The sequence below is a fragment of the Mobula birostris genome, chromosome 17 (assembly GCF_030028105.1).
Source record: "Mobula birostris isolate sMobBir1 chromosome 17, sMobBir1.hap1, whole genome shotgun sequence".
NCBI lineage: Eukaryota > Metazoa > Chordata > Chondrichthyes > Myliobatiformes > Myliobatidae > Mobula > Mobula birostris.
In genome coordinates, this window is record NC_092386.1 from 25382728 (window position 1) to 25401274 (window position 18547).

Sequence of the window (18547 nt, forward strand, 5' to 3'; positions counted from 1 at the left end):
CTGCTCGGCTGACCTTAGGAGAACAAGAGTCCAAGCCCTTCTTTGTACACACAGGGGTGAGGCAGGGGTGTGTGCTAGCACCTGTGCTCTTTAACATCTTCCTCTTGTGTGTTACCAAGCTTCTCCACAACGAGACTGAAAACAGCAGCGGTGTGGCAGTGGACATCAGATTAGATGGCAACCTCTTTGACATCAGGAGGCTCCACACAACCACCAAACTCCATAGAGAGCGGGTCCTGGAGCTGCAGTATGCAGACGACTGTGCTCTTGTGGCCCATACTCCGGAGGATCTTCAGACTGTCCTTGCTGTGGCGGTGAGGGCATACAGCAGGATGGGATTGACTGTCAATACCACCAAGACAGAAGTGGTTTACCAATGGAGTACCAGTCTCCCACCCACTCTACCTGCCTTCACTGTTGATGAAAAGCTGTCAGTAGTGCCATCTTTCAAATACCTGGGGAACATTCTCTCTGAGGATAGCGGCATTGACAACGATATCCAGAGCTGCATTAAACAGGCATCAGCTGCCTTTGGGAGACTTCGGCGTAGAGTCTTTCAGAACAGGAGCCTTTGTCCCTCCACAAAGTTCGCCGTATACCAAGCGGTCTGTGTCACCACCCTCCTTTATAGCTGTGAAGTTTGGGTAACCTAAAGCCGTAACATCAAGTACTTGGAGCGCTTCCACATAAGCTGCCTCCAGCACATCCTGGGAAATACCTGGTGTGAGCGGGTGCCTCGCACTGAAATACTTGTAAAGACCAACTGCAGAAGTACTGAGGCCATGATCACCCAGCGTCAGCTGCAGTGGCTGGGGCACGTGATAAGGATGCCCCCATGTTGGCTACCCCACAGAGTGTTATACGTCCAACTACATCATGGTCGATGCTCAGCTGGAGGGCCGAAGAAGCGCTATAAGGATCAGATGAAGAACGCTTTAAGGAAGCGCAAGATCAGACCCGAGGACCTGGAGGAGGTTGCTGCTGACCGTACCGCTTGGCGACAGCTGTGTTGGGACAGGGTTCGTATTCCGGAGATGGAAAGAACAACCAGGAGACAGCAGAAGAGAGCCAGGAGAAATGCAGCCATGGTTGCCACCACTACTACATATACATGTCCCACCTGCAATAGAGTTTGTGGGTCCAGGATAGGACTGAATAGTCGTCAGAGATCTCACCGGTAAAGGAGTGGACGTTGTCATCAGATTTCGATGGACAACCGAAGAAGAGAAGAAGAAAGATCTTCCTGGAGTATAATGCTTGAAGTAATGTGAAAATTTACTTGTTGTTAATATATCCCTGCCTTGAAAAAGGCAAAGGTTGTTAATTTTAATAAGTTTCTGGCTGTGATACTGAAGATGTTTATTCCCTGAGCAAAATACTGCAGATGTCAAAAATCTGAAATAAAAACAGAGAGTGCAGGAATTACTCCACTGACCTGCTTTCTCTCTTTGCAGATGTGCCTGACCTGTTGAGTATTTCCAGTACAATTCTGTTTCTGATTTTTTGTGTATTCCTTAACCAACATCACTCCAAATAGAGCTACTGCATCAAAAGCCGAGTTCTCTGCTTGAATGCAGAGCTTGTTGGTGCCTTTATGTTGCCAGCTGCAAAAATAAACTGAGAAGAACTATAAACAGCATCACTCTCCCGCGATTCATTCCTCCCCGTAGCAGTGAAGCTGTGAACTGATCTGGCGGCTGTCATCTCTGCAATTTTCGCGGTCTTTTTGTCCCGTTTATATGATGCCTTGGGATCAAGGCTTGGGGCTACAGTGGTTATGGTGTTTCACTTTTTTAATTGGGTTCTTCAGGTTTCTTGCTTTGTGGCTGCCTGTAAGCAAACAAATCTCAGGGTGTATAATTTATAAAATTTTTTGATAGTAAATGTTTTTTTGAATCTTGAGTCTTAAATTTATTGATGGCATTAAATGTCATCTGTAACTACAGTGAGTAGAAAAATGTATGAAGAATCATAGGAAGTGATGAAAACTAAATTTTATAAATTCCTCACACAAATGTACCCTGCTCTGACAAAATATAAAATTGCCTAAGTCTGTCCTATTTACAAAAGGGAAAAAAAATCAAATTACCTCCAAAAAAAAAACTTACCATCAATCATCAGCAGTAAATTGACAGGAAGTATCTCACGTATTCCTGTTGAGCAGTTTTCTTTAACCAATAGCCCACCCCCGATGTTCAATTTTGATTGATTTATTTATTGAGATACAACTTGGAGTAGACTCTTCTGACCGTCTGAACTATGCCACCCAGCAATCCCCCAATTTAACCCTCACCTAATCATGGGACAATTTACAATGACCAATTAACCTACCGACTGGTATGTCTTTGGTCTGTGGGAGCGCCCAGCGAAAACCCCTGCGGTCACGGGGAGAACGTACAAACTCCTTACAAGCAGTGGCAGGAATTGAACCTGTGAACCTTAACTGTAAAGCGTTATACTACCCACTATGCTACCATGCCACCATTTCTGTTGGAATATTTCATTATGGCATCAGTTCAAACACATTAAGTGAGAATGCCTTCTGGTCAGTATTTGACCAAGGATCCGGATATAATCAAATAGAAGGAGGGTGCTTCATAATGGTAAGGACATTCTTGCAGACTCAGTGGTTGTGATTATTGGAACACAACCATCTCAATCCCAAGAAATGATAGTGGCAGTTCTTCAGTACAGTTTTAAAACAGAGTATCTTTGTCTGTGATTTTAATCCCAATCTTCCTTCCATCAGAAGTCAGAGGTGCTCTATATGTATAGTGATTAGTTGTTTTTTGAGTTAAATTAAATCTGACTCTAAATACAAAAACAAAATGCCATTGAAGGAGAGGAGGTTAGGAGGTGGTCTTACAATGTCTCAAGATGATGTAAGCCTTTTTGGAGCAGACAGACACACGTTATTCCCTTTAGTAAGCAAACAACTAATGAGGAGTTACCTTTCAAACTATTGGCAAAAGAACTGGAAGGGAGAAGAGGATTTTTTTCTGGTTATTGACATTTAAAACAATCGAACTGGAAAGCAACTAAAAGCAAATTCCATAAATAATATTAAAAGGAAAATGGATGAAGATAAACGACTTTTAGGATAATGGACAAAATGCAGGCATGTAACAAAGTAGAACTGCTTTCGTCAGAACAGGCATAGGGAGCTACACTGATTCACCCTAGGTTTCTAGGATATGCTGAATGCATTTCAGATTTTTTCATCACAAATTAATAACAGCAGGATCAATGGATGGAAGAAAATATTAAACTGAATAATGGTGGATATACAGAAGGAACATCAAGGTTACCACAGAGAGCAGAGGCACTAATCCGGAAAATAAACCCATTTATTGGCCTTTTTTCTGTGAGTAGCTTCAAAACATAATCCTTCAATATTAGCTTGGAGTACCATAGGGCATTTCTTACTTGTACTTAGAAAGCTTATTTGTACTGTTTGCTCTCCGAGGTCCTGTAAACATTTTCTACATCAGTCAGCCAGTAACAGAGCTCAGGAAAATGTGGAGGTATTAAGTGTTGTTGGTATTCTGAGACAGTGGTAATCAATATAATTGTTTGTCGTATCCAAAACACCTCAGTTTTATTGTCAACCCTGCAGTAGAATTTGATGTTTTTTTTAACAGCACTAAAAATATTTAGTGGAATGGAACATTTTATTTCAGTCTCTCAAATTTGATAAGGTGTCTCACAAATTTTCTGAAGAGGTAACTAAGAAGATTGACGAGGGTAGGGCATTAGATGCTGTCTACATGGACTTCAGCAACACTTTTGACAAGGTCCCACCTGATTGGGTAGCCTGGAAGGTTAAGTCACATGAAATCATATGAGATAGCCAGTTAGATACAAAATTGGCTTAGTGGAAAGGGGTGGAGGGTTGTTATTCCTGTTGGATGCTTGTGACCAGTGATGACCCACAAGAATCAGTGCTGGGTCTATTGTTGCTTCTCATCTGCAGCAGTGATTGTGAATAACAATGTTAACATGGTTTATAAGCTTGTGGATGACACCAAAATTGGTGGTATTGTGGACAGTGATTTAGATTATCCAAGATTAAAACCAGATCTAGATGAACTAGGAAAGTGAACCAAGGTGTAGTAGATGGAAATTAACTGGGAAAAATGTGAGGTGTTCAAAGATTCAAAGTACATTTATTATACAGAATACAACTCTGAGATTTGTCCTGCTGCAGAAAGCCATGAAACAAAGTGACACCAGAAAACCCGTTCAAGAAAACATGAGACACTCATCAGGCAAAAGAGGAACAAATTGTGCAAATGACAAAAATCGAGCGAGCAATGCAGAGAATATCAAACATCAAACCAGGAGTATTCACTTCAGTTCAGTTCAGCGCCGTGCCGCTAGTCCACCACAGGCTGCAGGGCACTTCTCTGCCAAGGCGCCCAGTCGCGTTGATTGCCCTGGGACATATCCTGTCTAGGTAGCCGCCAACCTGATGGCATGAACATCGATTTCTTGACCTCCCCATCCCCTTTTCCCTCTCTCACCCTTCCTGCCCATTGCCTCCCTCTGGTGTTCTTCCACCTTTTACTTTCTTCCATGGCCTTCCGTCCTCTCCTATTAGATTCCCCCTTCTCCAGCTCTTTTTCCAATCAACTTCCTAGCTCTTCATTTCACCTCTCCCCACCTCCCAGTTTCACCTGTCCCCTTGTGCTTCTCCCTCCCCCCCCCACACCTCCTAACTCTGACTCCTCATCTCTTCTTTTTCTCCAGTCCAGCTGAAGGGTCTCAGCCCGAAACGTCGACTGTGCTCTTTTCCATAGTTGCTGCCTGACCCGCTGAGTTCCTCCAGCATTTTGTGTGCATTGCTTGGATTTCTGGCATCTGCAGATTTTCCCTAGTTTGTGAATGGTTGGCTAAAGAGGCCATCGCTGTGCTGTACAACTCAAAGACAGTGTTTACCTCGTTCACAAGAAAATGGAGTGACTCTGGAAATTTAGGCCGTAATTTGATGCAGCAGGACCACGTCTTCTATTAATTAGAGTTGCTAAATTTTTCTATTATTGTCACAGTGAAAAGCTTGCCTGGACACTGTTCATACAGATTAATTCTTTACACATTACAATTACAGAGAGAGCAGGCTGATGGTAAGGTGCAAGGTCATAACGAGGTAGACTGAGGTCAAGAGTACTAAGGAGCTGTTCAATTTGTTATAACTGTGGGATAGAATCTGTACCCGAGCCTGGTGAAGTGTGCTTTCCAGCTTTTATATCTTTTGCATGATAGGAGGGGTTAGGAGAGAGAACACCTTGGATGGGTTGCATCTTTGATTGTGCTGGTTGCTTTACTGAGAATGCAGTTAGGACAACAAGAGTTGTGCTTTATATTCTTTCAATCCATAAGTGCCAAGTGAGAGAAAGGTATTTGAAGCAATTGACACTTTTTTTCCCCCCTCTATTCTGTTAATGTATGTGGGCTTTTGGTGGGAAGGAGAGTGTTTATTGACCCTTCCTAATTACCCTAAATAAATGGACCATCTTTCTGAATGGCTCTGGGAAGGTCTACCCACAAAGCTGTAGGGTGGGTGGTGGTGGTGGCGGGCTGGGGGGGGGGGGGGGAGTACTTCCAGCATTTAGGCCCTGTGAAGATGGAGTAGTGATTTATTTTCAGGTGAGTATAATGTGTGGCTCAAGGAGAAGTTGTATTCCTTTGAGCCTGCTGGTATTTATGCTGATGGTAGGTGCTGCCAGAGCAGCTGAGGTACGTAAGTGCAGTAACATTTGCAGATGATGCACATTGCAGTCACAAGCAATTAGAACCTGACTGAGGGAGCAGGAGTCAGTTTTCTTAACAAGCCAGGCTGAAGAATTGTGAAATTAATAGGCCGGCGAGGAAGTCTAAATTAGAGTAGGTAAAATTGAATGCTGTGTCACCCATTGGCAGAAAAGTAATGGGAGAGAAGATTGGTGATTAAAGCAGAGAGGAAAGATGAAATTAGAATGGGAAAGTTAATAAGCATTAAAGCATTTCTAAAAATGCAAACACGAGGAAATCTGCAGATGCTGGAATTTCAAGCAACACACATCAAAGTTGCTTGTGAACGCAGCAGGCCAGGCAGCATCTCTAGGAAGAGGTACAGTCGACGTTTCGGGCCGAGACCCTTCGTCAGGACCTGAAACGTCGACTGTACCTCTTCCTAGAGATGCTGCCTGGCCTGCTGCGTTCACCAGCAACTTTGATGTGTGTTGCTTAAAACATTTCTAATGTTTAGCATGTTTTGGAACTTGAAGATATGAGACACAACACTTGTAACAGTTTATTAATGTTTATAAAGTCATTAAAAGATTGAAATCCAGTTATATACAGTACTGTGCAAAAGCCTTAGGCACACATATATAGCTAGGGTGCGTAAGATTTTTGCACTGTTCTGTATATTGGTTAAAACAGGAAGGTGGCTGGGAAACAGAAATAAGAGTACTTAGCTTTGTATTAGCTCAGTAGCAATATCAATATATAAAAGTGTTGCACAGTATTGTAGAAAAAATTAGCTTTTATGGCTGAGTCAGTTTAAAGCCATTATTTAGGTATAGTATCTATCACTTATCATCACTTGCACATTCAGTGTTAACAAAATGAATGGCATTGTGCTTAATTGGGGCCTGTCCTCTTCAATTTTCCATACTATTAGGCACACCATTATTTTGATCGTACCTCTAGCCTGAAGTCATTGTTGCAGACAATGTAGTTGCTATATCTTTAGTAACAAAATTAATTTTAAATGATTTATGAGATGCCTGTTAACTTCAGGTTCTTGCTTTGTAATATGCTTATGTCTTATAAAATGTTGATTCTCATTTTCAATATTTAAAGTTTCTGAATTTAAGTTGCTTGGTAAAGTCTGGTAACGAAGTAGTTATTTAAAAGTTTCTGGATTCTAGTATCGGTGATGAGGAGTTATGAGTAGCTACATTTCAAGGATCCAAAATTGTATACAAGCTACCATATCAATTAATTGTATGCAAATTTAGAGTTCCATTTTAATAGAAACTATAATTACAAACTGTTAGTAATGGAGTTTGATTTCACTTAAGCAGGTTATAATCAAATCTGCCCAATAGTGCCTTAACATTGGATGTTATGTTAAATGGCAGGCACAAATGTTATTTGGATTGAAGAAACCTAGAATATTGATGTTCTGCTCATTTATTTAAATCCTTAGTATTTTAAAAAACAAGCTGTACTCAGATATGCACAGAAAATGACTCTGAACTTCCACTTATAGGTGAAAAATGCAGCTGCCAATGTTCTCAGGGAAACGTGGTTAATATACAAAAACACAAAATTGGTGAAAAAAATTGACCATGCAAAAGTAAGGAAACATCAACGCAAATTCTTGCAAGCCATCCATCAGTGAGTATTGTTCATATTTTACCAATGGTTTAACTTTGCAAAACTGCAGAGTAAAATGCTTATCATCACTAGTTTAGGTGAAAACATGGGTAAAATGAGTGTCTATCCCTTCATACAAATCAATTGTAAGAAAAAGAAAGAGGACTTTTATCTGTAGTTGTTTTTATCATTAGTGCTATATGTGTTTATCATATGTGTTTTGTTTTTAAATGAAATGTTTTTCTCACAATTAATTGTTAATGTTAAAGTAGTATTTTAAACTCTAAGTGACTAATTCTTCATGATAACAGTCTTTACTGTATTTAAATCTTGCTCCTTTTGTATTTTTTATTTTGATAATGGATTCTTAAGGATATGTGGTAATCTGTGATTGTGCACTCCCAGTGGGGAGCAAGGGTGCCTGAAGTGGGTGTAGAGCTCTATTTTCGATTTATGCTCTCTTTCCAGCAAGGATTACAGAACTGCACCCATGAGAGCCCAGATAAAAAATTCTAATTGTTTCTTTGGGGTTCCCTTGTATGCAAACTTGCTATTAAATAATGGTTTTCTATGTACTGGGGAATTTTTGAAAAATGATACATGTGTCTTTTACTTTCTAGTGTTAGGTCGATTTTATGTTAGTTCCCTTATTTAACCCTTTGAATATTGCGGTAGCATTTGTAAAAAAAAATCCAGAGGTGATATAAAATAATTTCTTTGCATATTTATTATTCTGATGTAAATTTCTGTTGGCTTGTTGAGCCTTTTGTTAATTGTTAATGTTAAAGTAGTATTTTAGTACTTTTTCTACTGTTCAAAATTACATTATTTCATTCTATTTTAGTTTATAAAATTGGCCGATGAAAAAGGCTGGTTTCATCACAGCAACCTTTATTTTTCAAAGGGTTAAATTGATTGCAGATTATTTGCTTAAACCCTAGTCTGTTCTAAAGAGAGTGAAACTATTGTCAGATTGCTATTATTTTATGCATTGTTTTATTGTGTGCCTTATTTTACATTTAATTTCTTTTTGTTTGTCTTTTTGTATTTCTACAAAATGAAACTAGAGCTCGAAAGTAAGTTATGTGTGTTGTATCCCAATGATTTTTCAATCCCTATGCATGCAAGAAAGAGGTATTATCATTGTGAATCTAATGGTTTGACCACCTCCATGGAAACTGATCAGAAACCATGATCTAATCTGTGATAAGTGAAATTCATTTGCCATGATTTGCTGTAAATGGTTAATCTTAAAAAGATGAGAAAGACAAAATGTTGGCCCATTTCTGATTTTATCTACTTTATTTTGCTCTTGCAGCTAAACTTCCCTGTGAAGAATCTATAAAATAAACAAAGAACCAGTTCTGCAATAAAATTAATATTATATTCATGTAATTTAACAAATTCCACTAACAGCTAGTAAGGGCTGGGGAAATTCAACCTATTCATGATGATTCAGCTGATAATGTTGAGTTACTGGCACTGAAGGATTGTCACTCTTAAAGTTAGTTAAATAAGAAAGTAACTGCACACATCTACAAAAAAATCAAAGTCCAAAATAAATTTATCAAAGTACATGTATGTCACCATATACAACCCTGATGTGCTGCCATACAGGAGAAGGGATGATTGTACAAGGTGAAAATAGGCTGCTTTCTTTTAAAAGCAGGTATAGTTTAGAGATCTGTAAGTGTCCTTTGCAGAATCAATACCAATACCAGCTGTGTGACAAAATGGTGACCATGATAATCATCTGAAATTGTTATACTCTGACTGTAGAAGGCTGTAAGAAGCACATGATTCACAGCTGATGTTATTCGATTTTATGTTGAATTGTATAGAAAGACCTAAAAGTTAGTTATCCGAGTGGGAATTACTCAAGGGAATAATGGTGACTGGAAGTAGATGTGTTCAGCAGAGTGCTCCCTCAGTCCATGTTTGTCTGCCCCATTGCAGATCAGAATGCATCCAGAATAGCTTACAAAGCTTAGCAAACTGAAAGAAGGACAAGTGAAGTGATGTGACCCTTGTCCCACTTGCCGTCACCCACTGGCCTGCTGGCCTGAACCTCCACCTTCAAAAAGCAGCTTGTACTCCACCAATCCATGTCCCACCAACTGCACCCCCTGCTGATCACAGAATGCCATTTGCAATGCAGTTTGAATACCAATGCAGTGCAGTTTCTAGTAATTTCTCTAGATAGGGTGAAGAGAGACTGAACTGGTACCTAATCAGCTCTGTTGATAGGCAGGTAAAAGAGCATGACCGTGATGAATCACTCAAGGTTTAAATAAGCATGAATTTTTGTTTCGATTTTTTTTCCGCAGCTTTGGTAGTGATATTGGGATGAGGTGATAACTAGGGCATGGTGAAGTATGGATGTCAAAGAGATATGGCAATGTTATTTGTATTTAAAGCTTGAAGTGGGCCATTTTGAAACATTTGGGCCAACCTTTTACCTGCCTTCCAGTGAGAAAGATGCAAGGGAAAATATATTATCAGGTTTGGGAGCTGTACCACCAGAAACAAACTATTGACATGATTGGTATTGGTTTATCATTGTAACATGTACCACGATACAGTGAAAATCTTGTCTTGCATACTGTATGTACAGATTAAATTATTACACAGTGCATTGAGATAGAAGAAGGTAAGACAGTAGCAATGCAGAATAAAGTGTAAAAGTTACACAGATAGACCCCCATCACCCAGGACATGCCCTCTTCTCATTGCTACCATCACTGAGGAGGTACAGGACCCTGAAGACACACACTTAACAATTCAGGAACAGCTTCTTCCCCTCTGCCATCTGACTTCTGAATGGACATTGAGCCCTTGGACACTATCTCACTACTTTTTTTTTCTTTTTTTGCACTATTTATTTAATTTAATTTTTTTTAATATATATGTATATATTTTATTGTAATTTACCGTTATTTTATCATGTATTACAATGTACTGTCGCCTCATGACAACAAATTTCACCACCTGTGCCGGTGAGATTAAATCTGATTCTGATTCTGATTCTGATTCAGGAGAGGAAATTTTGGCTGTTGTATTGACTTTGAAAATGTTATTCAATGTAATTGAAGTTGACTGTCATGATCTTGCCAGTATTGTGAGAAGATTAACATAGCATTTGTATAAAACAAATTTTGAAGTTCCGTCTGGCCAAGATGAGCCGTACATTCCTTGGCCGAACATGAATCCACGGCATAATTTTCTAATCTTCGTGCCTTGTGGCAGAATGTCAGATTGTATTCTAACTGACAGGAAAGTAAAGACAGAAAACTAATTTGTTTCAATGGGGTCCTTACCATCTTTATAATAAATATTTCCTCTCCAGCTCTAAACCTGATTTACGACAACAAATACATATGCTCACGGAATGTTTTTTTCAAAGGGCCATAATCCAGCTAAAATCAACACAACTGCAGTTAGATATTGGTCAAAAGTTCTTGGTCAAAGAGCTAGTGTTAAAGGGGAAAGAGAGCTTGAAATGCAGTGAGGAACGTGTACTGAAGGAGGGAAGCTGTAACCACAGTTGTGAGGAGACAATGGCAGTGGTGGAAAAAGGAAACCAGCTAATGATGATGGAAGTGAAGAGGGAAGCTGGGATGGAGTAGATCAATGTGTTTTGTATTATTTATACTTCAGAATGTGAAAAGGCCACTATTATTACATTTGGAAATAGTATTCATAGAACTGTTAAGCAGCTGGTGACTCGTGCTGAACTGTTGGTTCACTTGTATCATTTCCCTGATTGAATGGATGAGATCATCTCCTACTATTATTGGACATCCTACATAAAATGTGGGAGGAACTCAGCAGGTTATTGCACGTGTGTCCCATTCCTTTGATCCAAGGATGCTTGTGCTTGTGTAACTACTTAGCAGATCCCTGACAATGGAACAAATGTGCTTTTAAAACATACAGGCAAGTAACATAATTTGGAGTTAATAGTCACTGATAACATTTTGTTTTTTTAAACCATTTTAAGAATTTAAAGCAGTTTAAGAATTTACATTTGAAAACTGAAACCACCCACTCAAATTAGTGCAATTAAATAGAATGAGGCAGTTCATTCATCAGACTTGCTTGGGTTTTAATCTGCAGAACTGTGAGATATTTTGACAAATTTTCTAAAACTTCAGAATAAAAATGTTTTAAGTAGTCTCATTATTGCTTCCCAAGGTAAATTAAACTTTCATTCTATAAGTGAAATATGGTCTTGCTAAAAGACTTACCTAAAGTTGATGAAGGGGTAAAAATGTGCCACATTATTTAAATAAAATGTAATATTTCATAAGTGAATTCATAATATATATTTGTTTTGGAACTATATTTTTCCTAATTTGTTAACATTAGCAATATGTATATCATCAATAAAATAACAAAAAAAAGAATGTTTTGTAGAAAATAATGCAGATGAAATAATCCCATGAAATAATTCTGTATTGGTTAAACCTTTTCAGATTAATTTAGATCACATCAATCTAATTGCAAATTTACAAAAATACAGTCAGATAACATGTACAATAACAAATTAGATGAAGGGCATGCCATTCTAAACAGGTTATGACTAGCTGCAAGACGTTTATGACGTTTGATTTTTAATAGGACTCTCACTTATCACTGAGTTACATTGAAAACAAACTTATCTTGATCAAATCCATTTTGCAGGACTGGTATCAGGCCAGACGGACATAGGAGTGTTTCAGATATATGGGCCCAAGGGACCTCTAGGATGAGTGTTGGAAGTAAATGAGAAATGATAACTGAGTTTGGATTGAATTTGGCCCACTGCTATATTTATATTTGGATTCTGAAAGTGCAGCTGTTGGATAAACACAAACTTTCAGAATTCAGTCAGTTAATTGAAGTAATATTTTCTTGTTAAAGCGATCATGTCAAAAGTTGTATAGGCGAGGGTGTAATTCAAATAATTTTGTAACTTTTCCTTTATTTCCCTAATCCCATTGATTGTGTCTGAGCAGAGCATTTAACCTTGAGATTCACTGAATCATAAAACCGTAAGATACAGGAGCAAAATTAGGCCATTTGGCCCATCGAGTCTGTTCCACCATTTCATCATGGCTGATCCCAATTTTCCTTTCAGCCCCAATCTCCTACCTTCTCCCTGTTTCTCTTCTATTAACCTCTGCCTCCACAGCTGCCTGTGGCAAAGAATTCCACATATTCACCACTCTCAGGCTAAAGAAATTCCTCCTTATTTCCATTCTAAAAGGATGTCCCTCTAATCTGAGGCTGTGTTCTCTGGTCTTAGAGTCTCCTACCATAGGAAACATCCTCTCCACATCCACTCTATCAAGGCCTTTCACCATCCGATAGATTTCAATTAAGTCACCCCTCATTCTTCTGAATTCTAGTGAATACAGGCCCAGAGTCATTAAATGCTCCTCACACGACAAGCCTTTCAATCCTGCATTCATTTTCATGAACCTTCTTTGAACCTTCTCCAGTTTCAGCACACCCCTTTGAAGATAAAGGGCACAAAACTGCTCTCCAAGTGAGAGTTCACCAGTGCTTTATAAAGTCTCAACATTACATCCTTGCTTTTATATTCTAGTCCTCTTGAAATGAACGCTAACATTACATTTGCCTTCCTCACCACAGACTCAACCTGCAAATTAACCTTTAGGGAATCCTGCACAAGGACGCCCAAATCCCTTTGCACCTCAGTTTTTTTGTATTTTCTCACCATGTAGAAAATAGTCCACTCTTTAATTTCTTCTACCAAAGTGCATGACCATACACTTCCTGCCACTTCTTTGTCTATTCTCCTAATCTGTCTAAATTCTTCCATAGCCTCTCTACTTCCTCGAAACTACCTGCCCTTCCACCTTTCTTCTGCAAACTTTGCAACAAAGCCTTCAAATCCATCATCCAAATCATTGACATATAACATAATCAGAATTGATCCCAACACAGACCCCTGTGGAACACCACTAGTTGTCCGCAGCCAACCAGGAAAGGCTCCCTTTATTCCCACTCTTTGCCTCCTGCCAATCAGCCACTGGTTTATCCATGCTAGAATCTTTCCTGTAATACCCTGAGCTCGTAGCTTGTTAAGCAGCCTCATGTGTGCCACCTTGTCAAAGTCCTTATGAAAACCCAAGCACACAATATTAATCGATTCTCCTTTGTCTATCCTGCTTGTTATTTCTTCAAAGAAATCCAATAGATTTGTCAGGCAAGATTTTCCTTTGAGGAAACCATGTTGACTACAGTCTATTTTATCATTTGCCTCCAAGTACCCTTAGACCTCATCCTTAATAATCCACTCCAACATCTTCCCAACCACTGAGGTCAGACTAACCGGCCTATAGTTTCCTTTCTTCTGCTTCCTCTTTCGTATTAAAGAATTAAATGACATTTGCAATTTTCCAGTCTTCCGGAATCATTCCAGAATCTAGTGATTCTTGATAGATCATTACTGATGCCTCCACGATCTCTTCAGCCACCTCTTTCGGAACTGTGTGGTGTACACCATCTGGTCCAGTTGACTTATCTACCTTCAGACCTTTCAGTTTCCCAAGAACCTTCTCTCTACTTATGGTAACTTCACACACTTCATGACCCCTGACACTTGGAACTTCCACCATATTGCTAGTGTCTTCCACGGTGAAGACTGATGCAAAATACTCAGTTTGTCAGCCATTTCCTTGTCCCCCATTAAAACCTCTCCAGTATCATTTTCCAGCAGTCTGACATCCACTTTCACCCCTCTGTAGCACTCTCATGTATCTGAAGAAACTTTTGGTATCCTCTTTAATCATTTAGTGGCATTGTCAATTAGAAAGAAACAGCAACATTTTGTCAGTGCAGTTTAAGACAGAGTTATGGTTTTGTTATGGTTAATCGGGAATTTAACTCTTGAAATTCAAGAAAATAGATTGGTAAAAGATTTGCTAAATAGAATGAGCATTGGGATTGTCAACAGTCTCCAAAATTTGAGGTTTGTTAGTGACAAATTTCCTTCCAGAATCTGGGGGAGGATATTGTAATTTATCTTGGTTCAGAATCTCTTGATTCAAAGTTAAAATGGATTTCGGAAATTGGGTGTGAATATACAGGGTTGCTCACTTCAAAAGGGGAATGCTTGTTTGTTTGTACATTTTTCTTTGGTTTATTAAATACATTTAGAAGATATTATCAATCCACATCTCATTATTATGTGAATATACATTCCAGATCAAATTTATCCATGATAGAGTGGACTGTAGATGTCCTTTAAAGTCCAGTTAAGTCATCGCTGACATACCTAGTTTTGAGGAAATGGTAAACAAATTCTCATAGAAAGTAGGTAGAACTTTGGAATGGTCTCACACCAATCTTTTTCCATCCTATGTCTAATGGTCATGATACTGAGGCTTTTAATGAATGCCTAAACTTTGGTCTGACATTTGTAAAGTCCTCTTATTTTTCTTCATCTGAAGCTGTGTCTAATATATTACAAAATGCACACGTTTTTCTATGCTACCAACTATTTCCATATCAAGGCAGCATGCTTCTCATTTAACAGACAGATGAGTGGTTTTGAAATTTTAAAAGTAAGAAAGTCATTGTTCATGCAGGTGGTTTGCTCTGGTGAATTTTACTGCATGTTCTCTTTTGAAGATGGCATTGCAGAATGAAGTGAAATTGACCAAATAAAATGAATGTTGCCTTCAGGTTGCGAAGTGTAAAAATGGAGCAACGAAAATTAAATGATCAAGCAAATACCCTGGTGGATCTTGCGAAGGTCAGTGGGGTTTTTCTTTAAACCATTTGTGAATTTTTCTAAAATATTGCACCATGATTTTTGTAAACTGATAGACGATTGTTCTCACAAATTTCCTCAACTTGTACAGAATAATTACCTTGTTATTTTTAAGGCATCGTAAAAATGTTCATTTATTTATTTCAAGGAGAGTCAATAAAGCAGGTAATTGAAAATGGAAATCACTGACGTGTTTAGGATTTACGTGATTTCTCCCTCACTCGCTCTGTGTTCTTCATTCTTTCTCCCCAGTCATGGGAAGTAGCCTCGCAAGCAAATGGTGTTGAGCCACAGCAAATACTCCACTAAATGAAACGTATGGCTACTTTGCTGCCTTACTCTGTTGGCTTTCCCTGGAGCAGCTGGAGCCTCAGAAATGGGAAAGGGCTACTGAAGTGTTTTCTGTTTCTGCAGTTTTGTCCTTAATAGTGAAGAAATTCTATTATTGATTGCAGGAGAGAATTCTGGCTGGGCTTTACTGAAATTCAGTTGGGAGGTTAGTTAAGCTTCTGGTTAGATAATCAGTCTAAAGGGGGCTATATTTTTAGAAGGCAGTAGAAAGGGTTTGAGAAAGATAATGAAACAGCCATGATCACATGGCAGAGAAGACTCGATGGGCCGAATGGCCAAATTCTACTCCTCTGTCTTATGGACTTATATTTTGCTGCTTAATCAGACTGAGTTTAAACTAATCTCATGAGAAAGTTGGAGAGAAACAGTCCAAAGCCATAGTTCAGCTTTGTGTGGTATGTTATGCAGTGCTGGGACCATATCATCTGTAATTTTTAGGTATTGCATATTTTTTGGTTGTGTAGTAGATACTGAAGATGTCATAGCCAGGGGAGGTAGTGAGGATAAGCTCCCACTACCTATTAAATACCTCCAATGGTATGTGTTTCAAACCAAGTCTTGACAATCAAGCAACACGCATCAAAGTTGCTGGTGAACGCAGCAGGCCAGGCAGCATCTCTAGGAAGAGGTGCAGTCGACGGTTCAGGCCGAGACTCTTCGTCAGTACTAACTGAAAGAAGAGCTAGTAAGAGATTTGAAAGTGGGAGGGGGAGGTGGAGATCTAAATTGATAGGAGAAGCCAGGAGGGGGAGGGATGGAGCCAAGAGCTGGACAGGTGATTGGCAAAAGGGATATGAGAGGATCATGGGACAGGAGGCCCTGGGAGAAAGAAAAGGGGGAGGGAGGGAAACCCATAGGATGGGCAAGGGGTATAGTGAGAGGGACAGAGGGAGAAAAAGGAGAGAGAAGGAAAGAATGTGTGTATATAAATAAATAACGGATGGGGTACGAGGGGGAGGTGGGGCATTAGCGGAAGTTAGAGAAGTCAATGTTCATGCCATCAGGTTGGAGGCTACCCAGACGGAATATAAGGTGTTGTTCCTCCAACCTGAGTGTGGCTTCATCTTTACAGTAGAGGAGGCCGTGGATAGACATATCAGAATGGGAATGAGATGTGGAATTAAAATGTGTGGCCACTGGGAGATCCTGCTTTCTCTGGCGGACAGAGTGTAGATGTTCAGTGAAACGATCTCCCAGTCTGCGTTGATCTCGCCAATATATAGAAGGCCACATTGGGAGCACCGGACGCAGTATATCACCCCAGCCGACTCACAGGTGAAGTGTCGCCTCACCTGGAAGGACTGTCTGGGGCCCTGAATGGTGGTGAGGGAGGAAGTGTAAGGGCATGTGTAGCACTTGTTCCGCTTACAAGGATAAGTGCCAGGAGGGAGATTGGTGGGGAGGGATGGGGGGGGGGGAAACGAATGGACAAGGGAGTCGCGTAGGGAGCGATCCCTGTGGAAAGCAGGAGGGTGGGGAGGGAAAGATGTGCTTAGTGGTGGGATCCCGTTGGAGGTTGTGGAAGTTACGGAGAATAATATGTTGGACCCGGAGGCTGGTGGGGTTGTAGGTGAGGACAAGGGGAACCCTATTCCTAGTGGGGTGGCAGGAGGATGGAGGATCAAGTCCAGCTTCTAGCCTTCCCGTGTGGCTTAGTTACTAAGTCCAGCAGAAATGTTTATACTGACAGGAGAAGGGGCAAATGCAGGTTACTGATGCCTTAAAGCCAGTTGCTTTGGGCAGATGGGACTCATCAGTTGCGGTTGGCAGCTCACCTAAGAGAAGGAAGACTCTGATCTCAAACCTCTGCTGCCTTGCGGCTATACCCACTCATGGGGAAGACTTTGGGAATAAACCCTCAGGAAAAACCCGGAGATGGAGTGACTGGGAGTGTCCTTTGTTGAGTTCAACGGTGTCTGGCAACTCCTGTGATGTGCTGGTATCAGACTGTATCAGCCTCTGCCATTCCTTTGGATTCATCAGCTGAGTGGAGAGGGGCAGCCTGCTACAGGGGCAACAGCTTGCTCTCCATATTGTGCTGGCCTGGCTTGGGTATCATGTAGGGCGCAATATCCATGTTCGAACTCAACCAACGGATGGCCTCATAGCAAATACTGTCAGAAAGAAATTGGAACGTTCTTCAAAAGTTTCCATTTTTAGGTAGCTTCTATGAAACATGAACATTTCACAAAAGGAATCTGTCCATGGTATTAATTTTAAAGGAATTAATTTAGAGGTAGGTCTACTGATGACGTTACTGCTAGAGGAAGTATTCTTCATGTCCGCACAGGTTAGGTTACAGGCTTCAAGAGCTCCCCTCACTTTCCTACATAGGTGGCAGGAACCTCCTTTGTCATCGTGAATATAAGGTTTGTTTTTTGAGACACCATTGCGTAAACTCTCTTCAACGGATCAACTGAGGTAGGAAGAGACTGCGTCAGCAGAAATTTAGGGATGGAATGGCAGGGCGAGTATATTCGCAGGTATCAAACAGGAATAGTGATCATAAGGTAACTCTAACCATTGTGTAAAATATATAGATATATATTATGTGATTTAAAACTCCCAGTGTGAAGTTCTGCTAGATGGGAACACATTATCAGGAGTTTGTGTATAGGAAGTCAAAGAACTTTCACTAAAGCGTGCAAATTTTTCAAGTGACTTCAGCAGATTGAAGGAATGATTCGGAATCCTTGATTCATGCATTTTGTTGGCTCATTCGTTCTCCAGTTCAATTGGGTCAGATTCACTACAGGTGTTACTTAAAAATTGCATTAGCTGAGATCTTCTGAAACCAAGAAACGAAGTGTTGTGCTTCGCTTAAAAAAATGTAACCCCATTATACAGAAGTTTATTTATATAGTAAAGTGCATTTATTTTGTATAATATTGCCACTTATGCGGAATTCCCTGCATTGTTGTTCATTTGCCTTCTTGAGGAATCACTGGAAAATATAAATAAGTAAGAGTTTATGTTATTATTTAATCTTTTCATCCCTTCAGCCACTGTCAGTAAATTCTTCTGCAAAAAGGCCAGACAGGATTGAGG

General features: G+C 39.9%; 1 protein-coding gene across 1 annotated transcript in view; it reads left to right on the forward strand.

Moving 5' to 3' along the window:
- kcnn2 (potassium calcium-activated channel subfamily N member 2) overlaps positions 1-18547 on the forward strand; it is a 123900-nt gene that overhangs the window by 94155 nt on the left and 11198 nt on the right. The window contains exons 6-7 of the mRNA XM_072281069.1: positions 7259-7386; positions 15061-15130. Of these exons, the coding sequence (XP_072137170.1) occupies positions 7259-7386; positions 15061-15130 (198 nt within the window). The remainder of the gene's footprint in view (positions 1-7258; positions 7387-15060; positions 15131-18547) is intronic.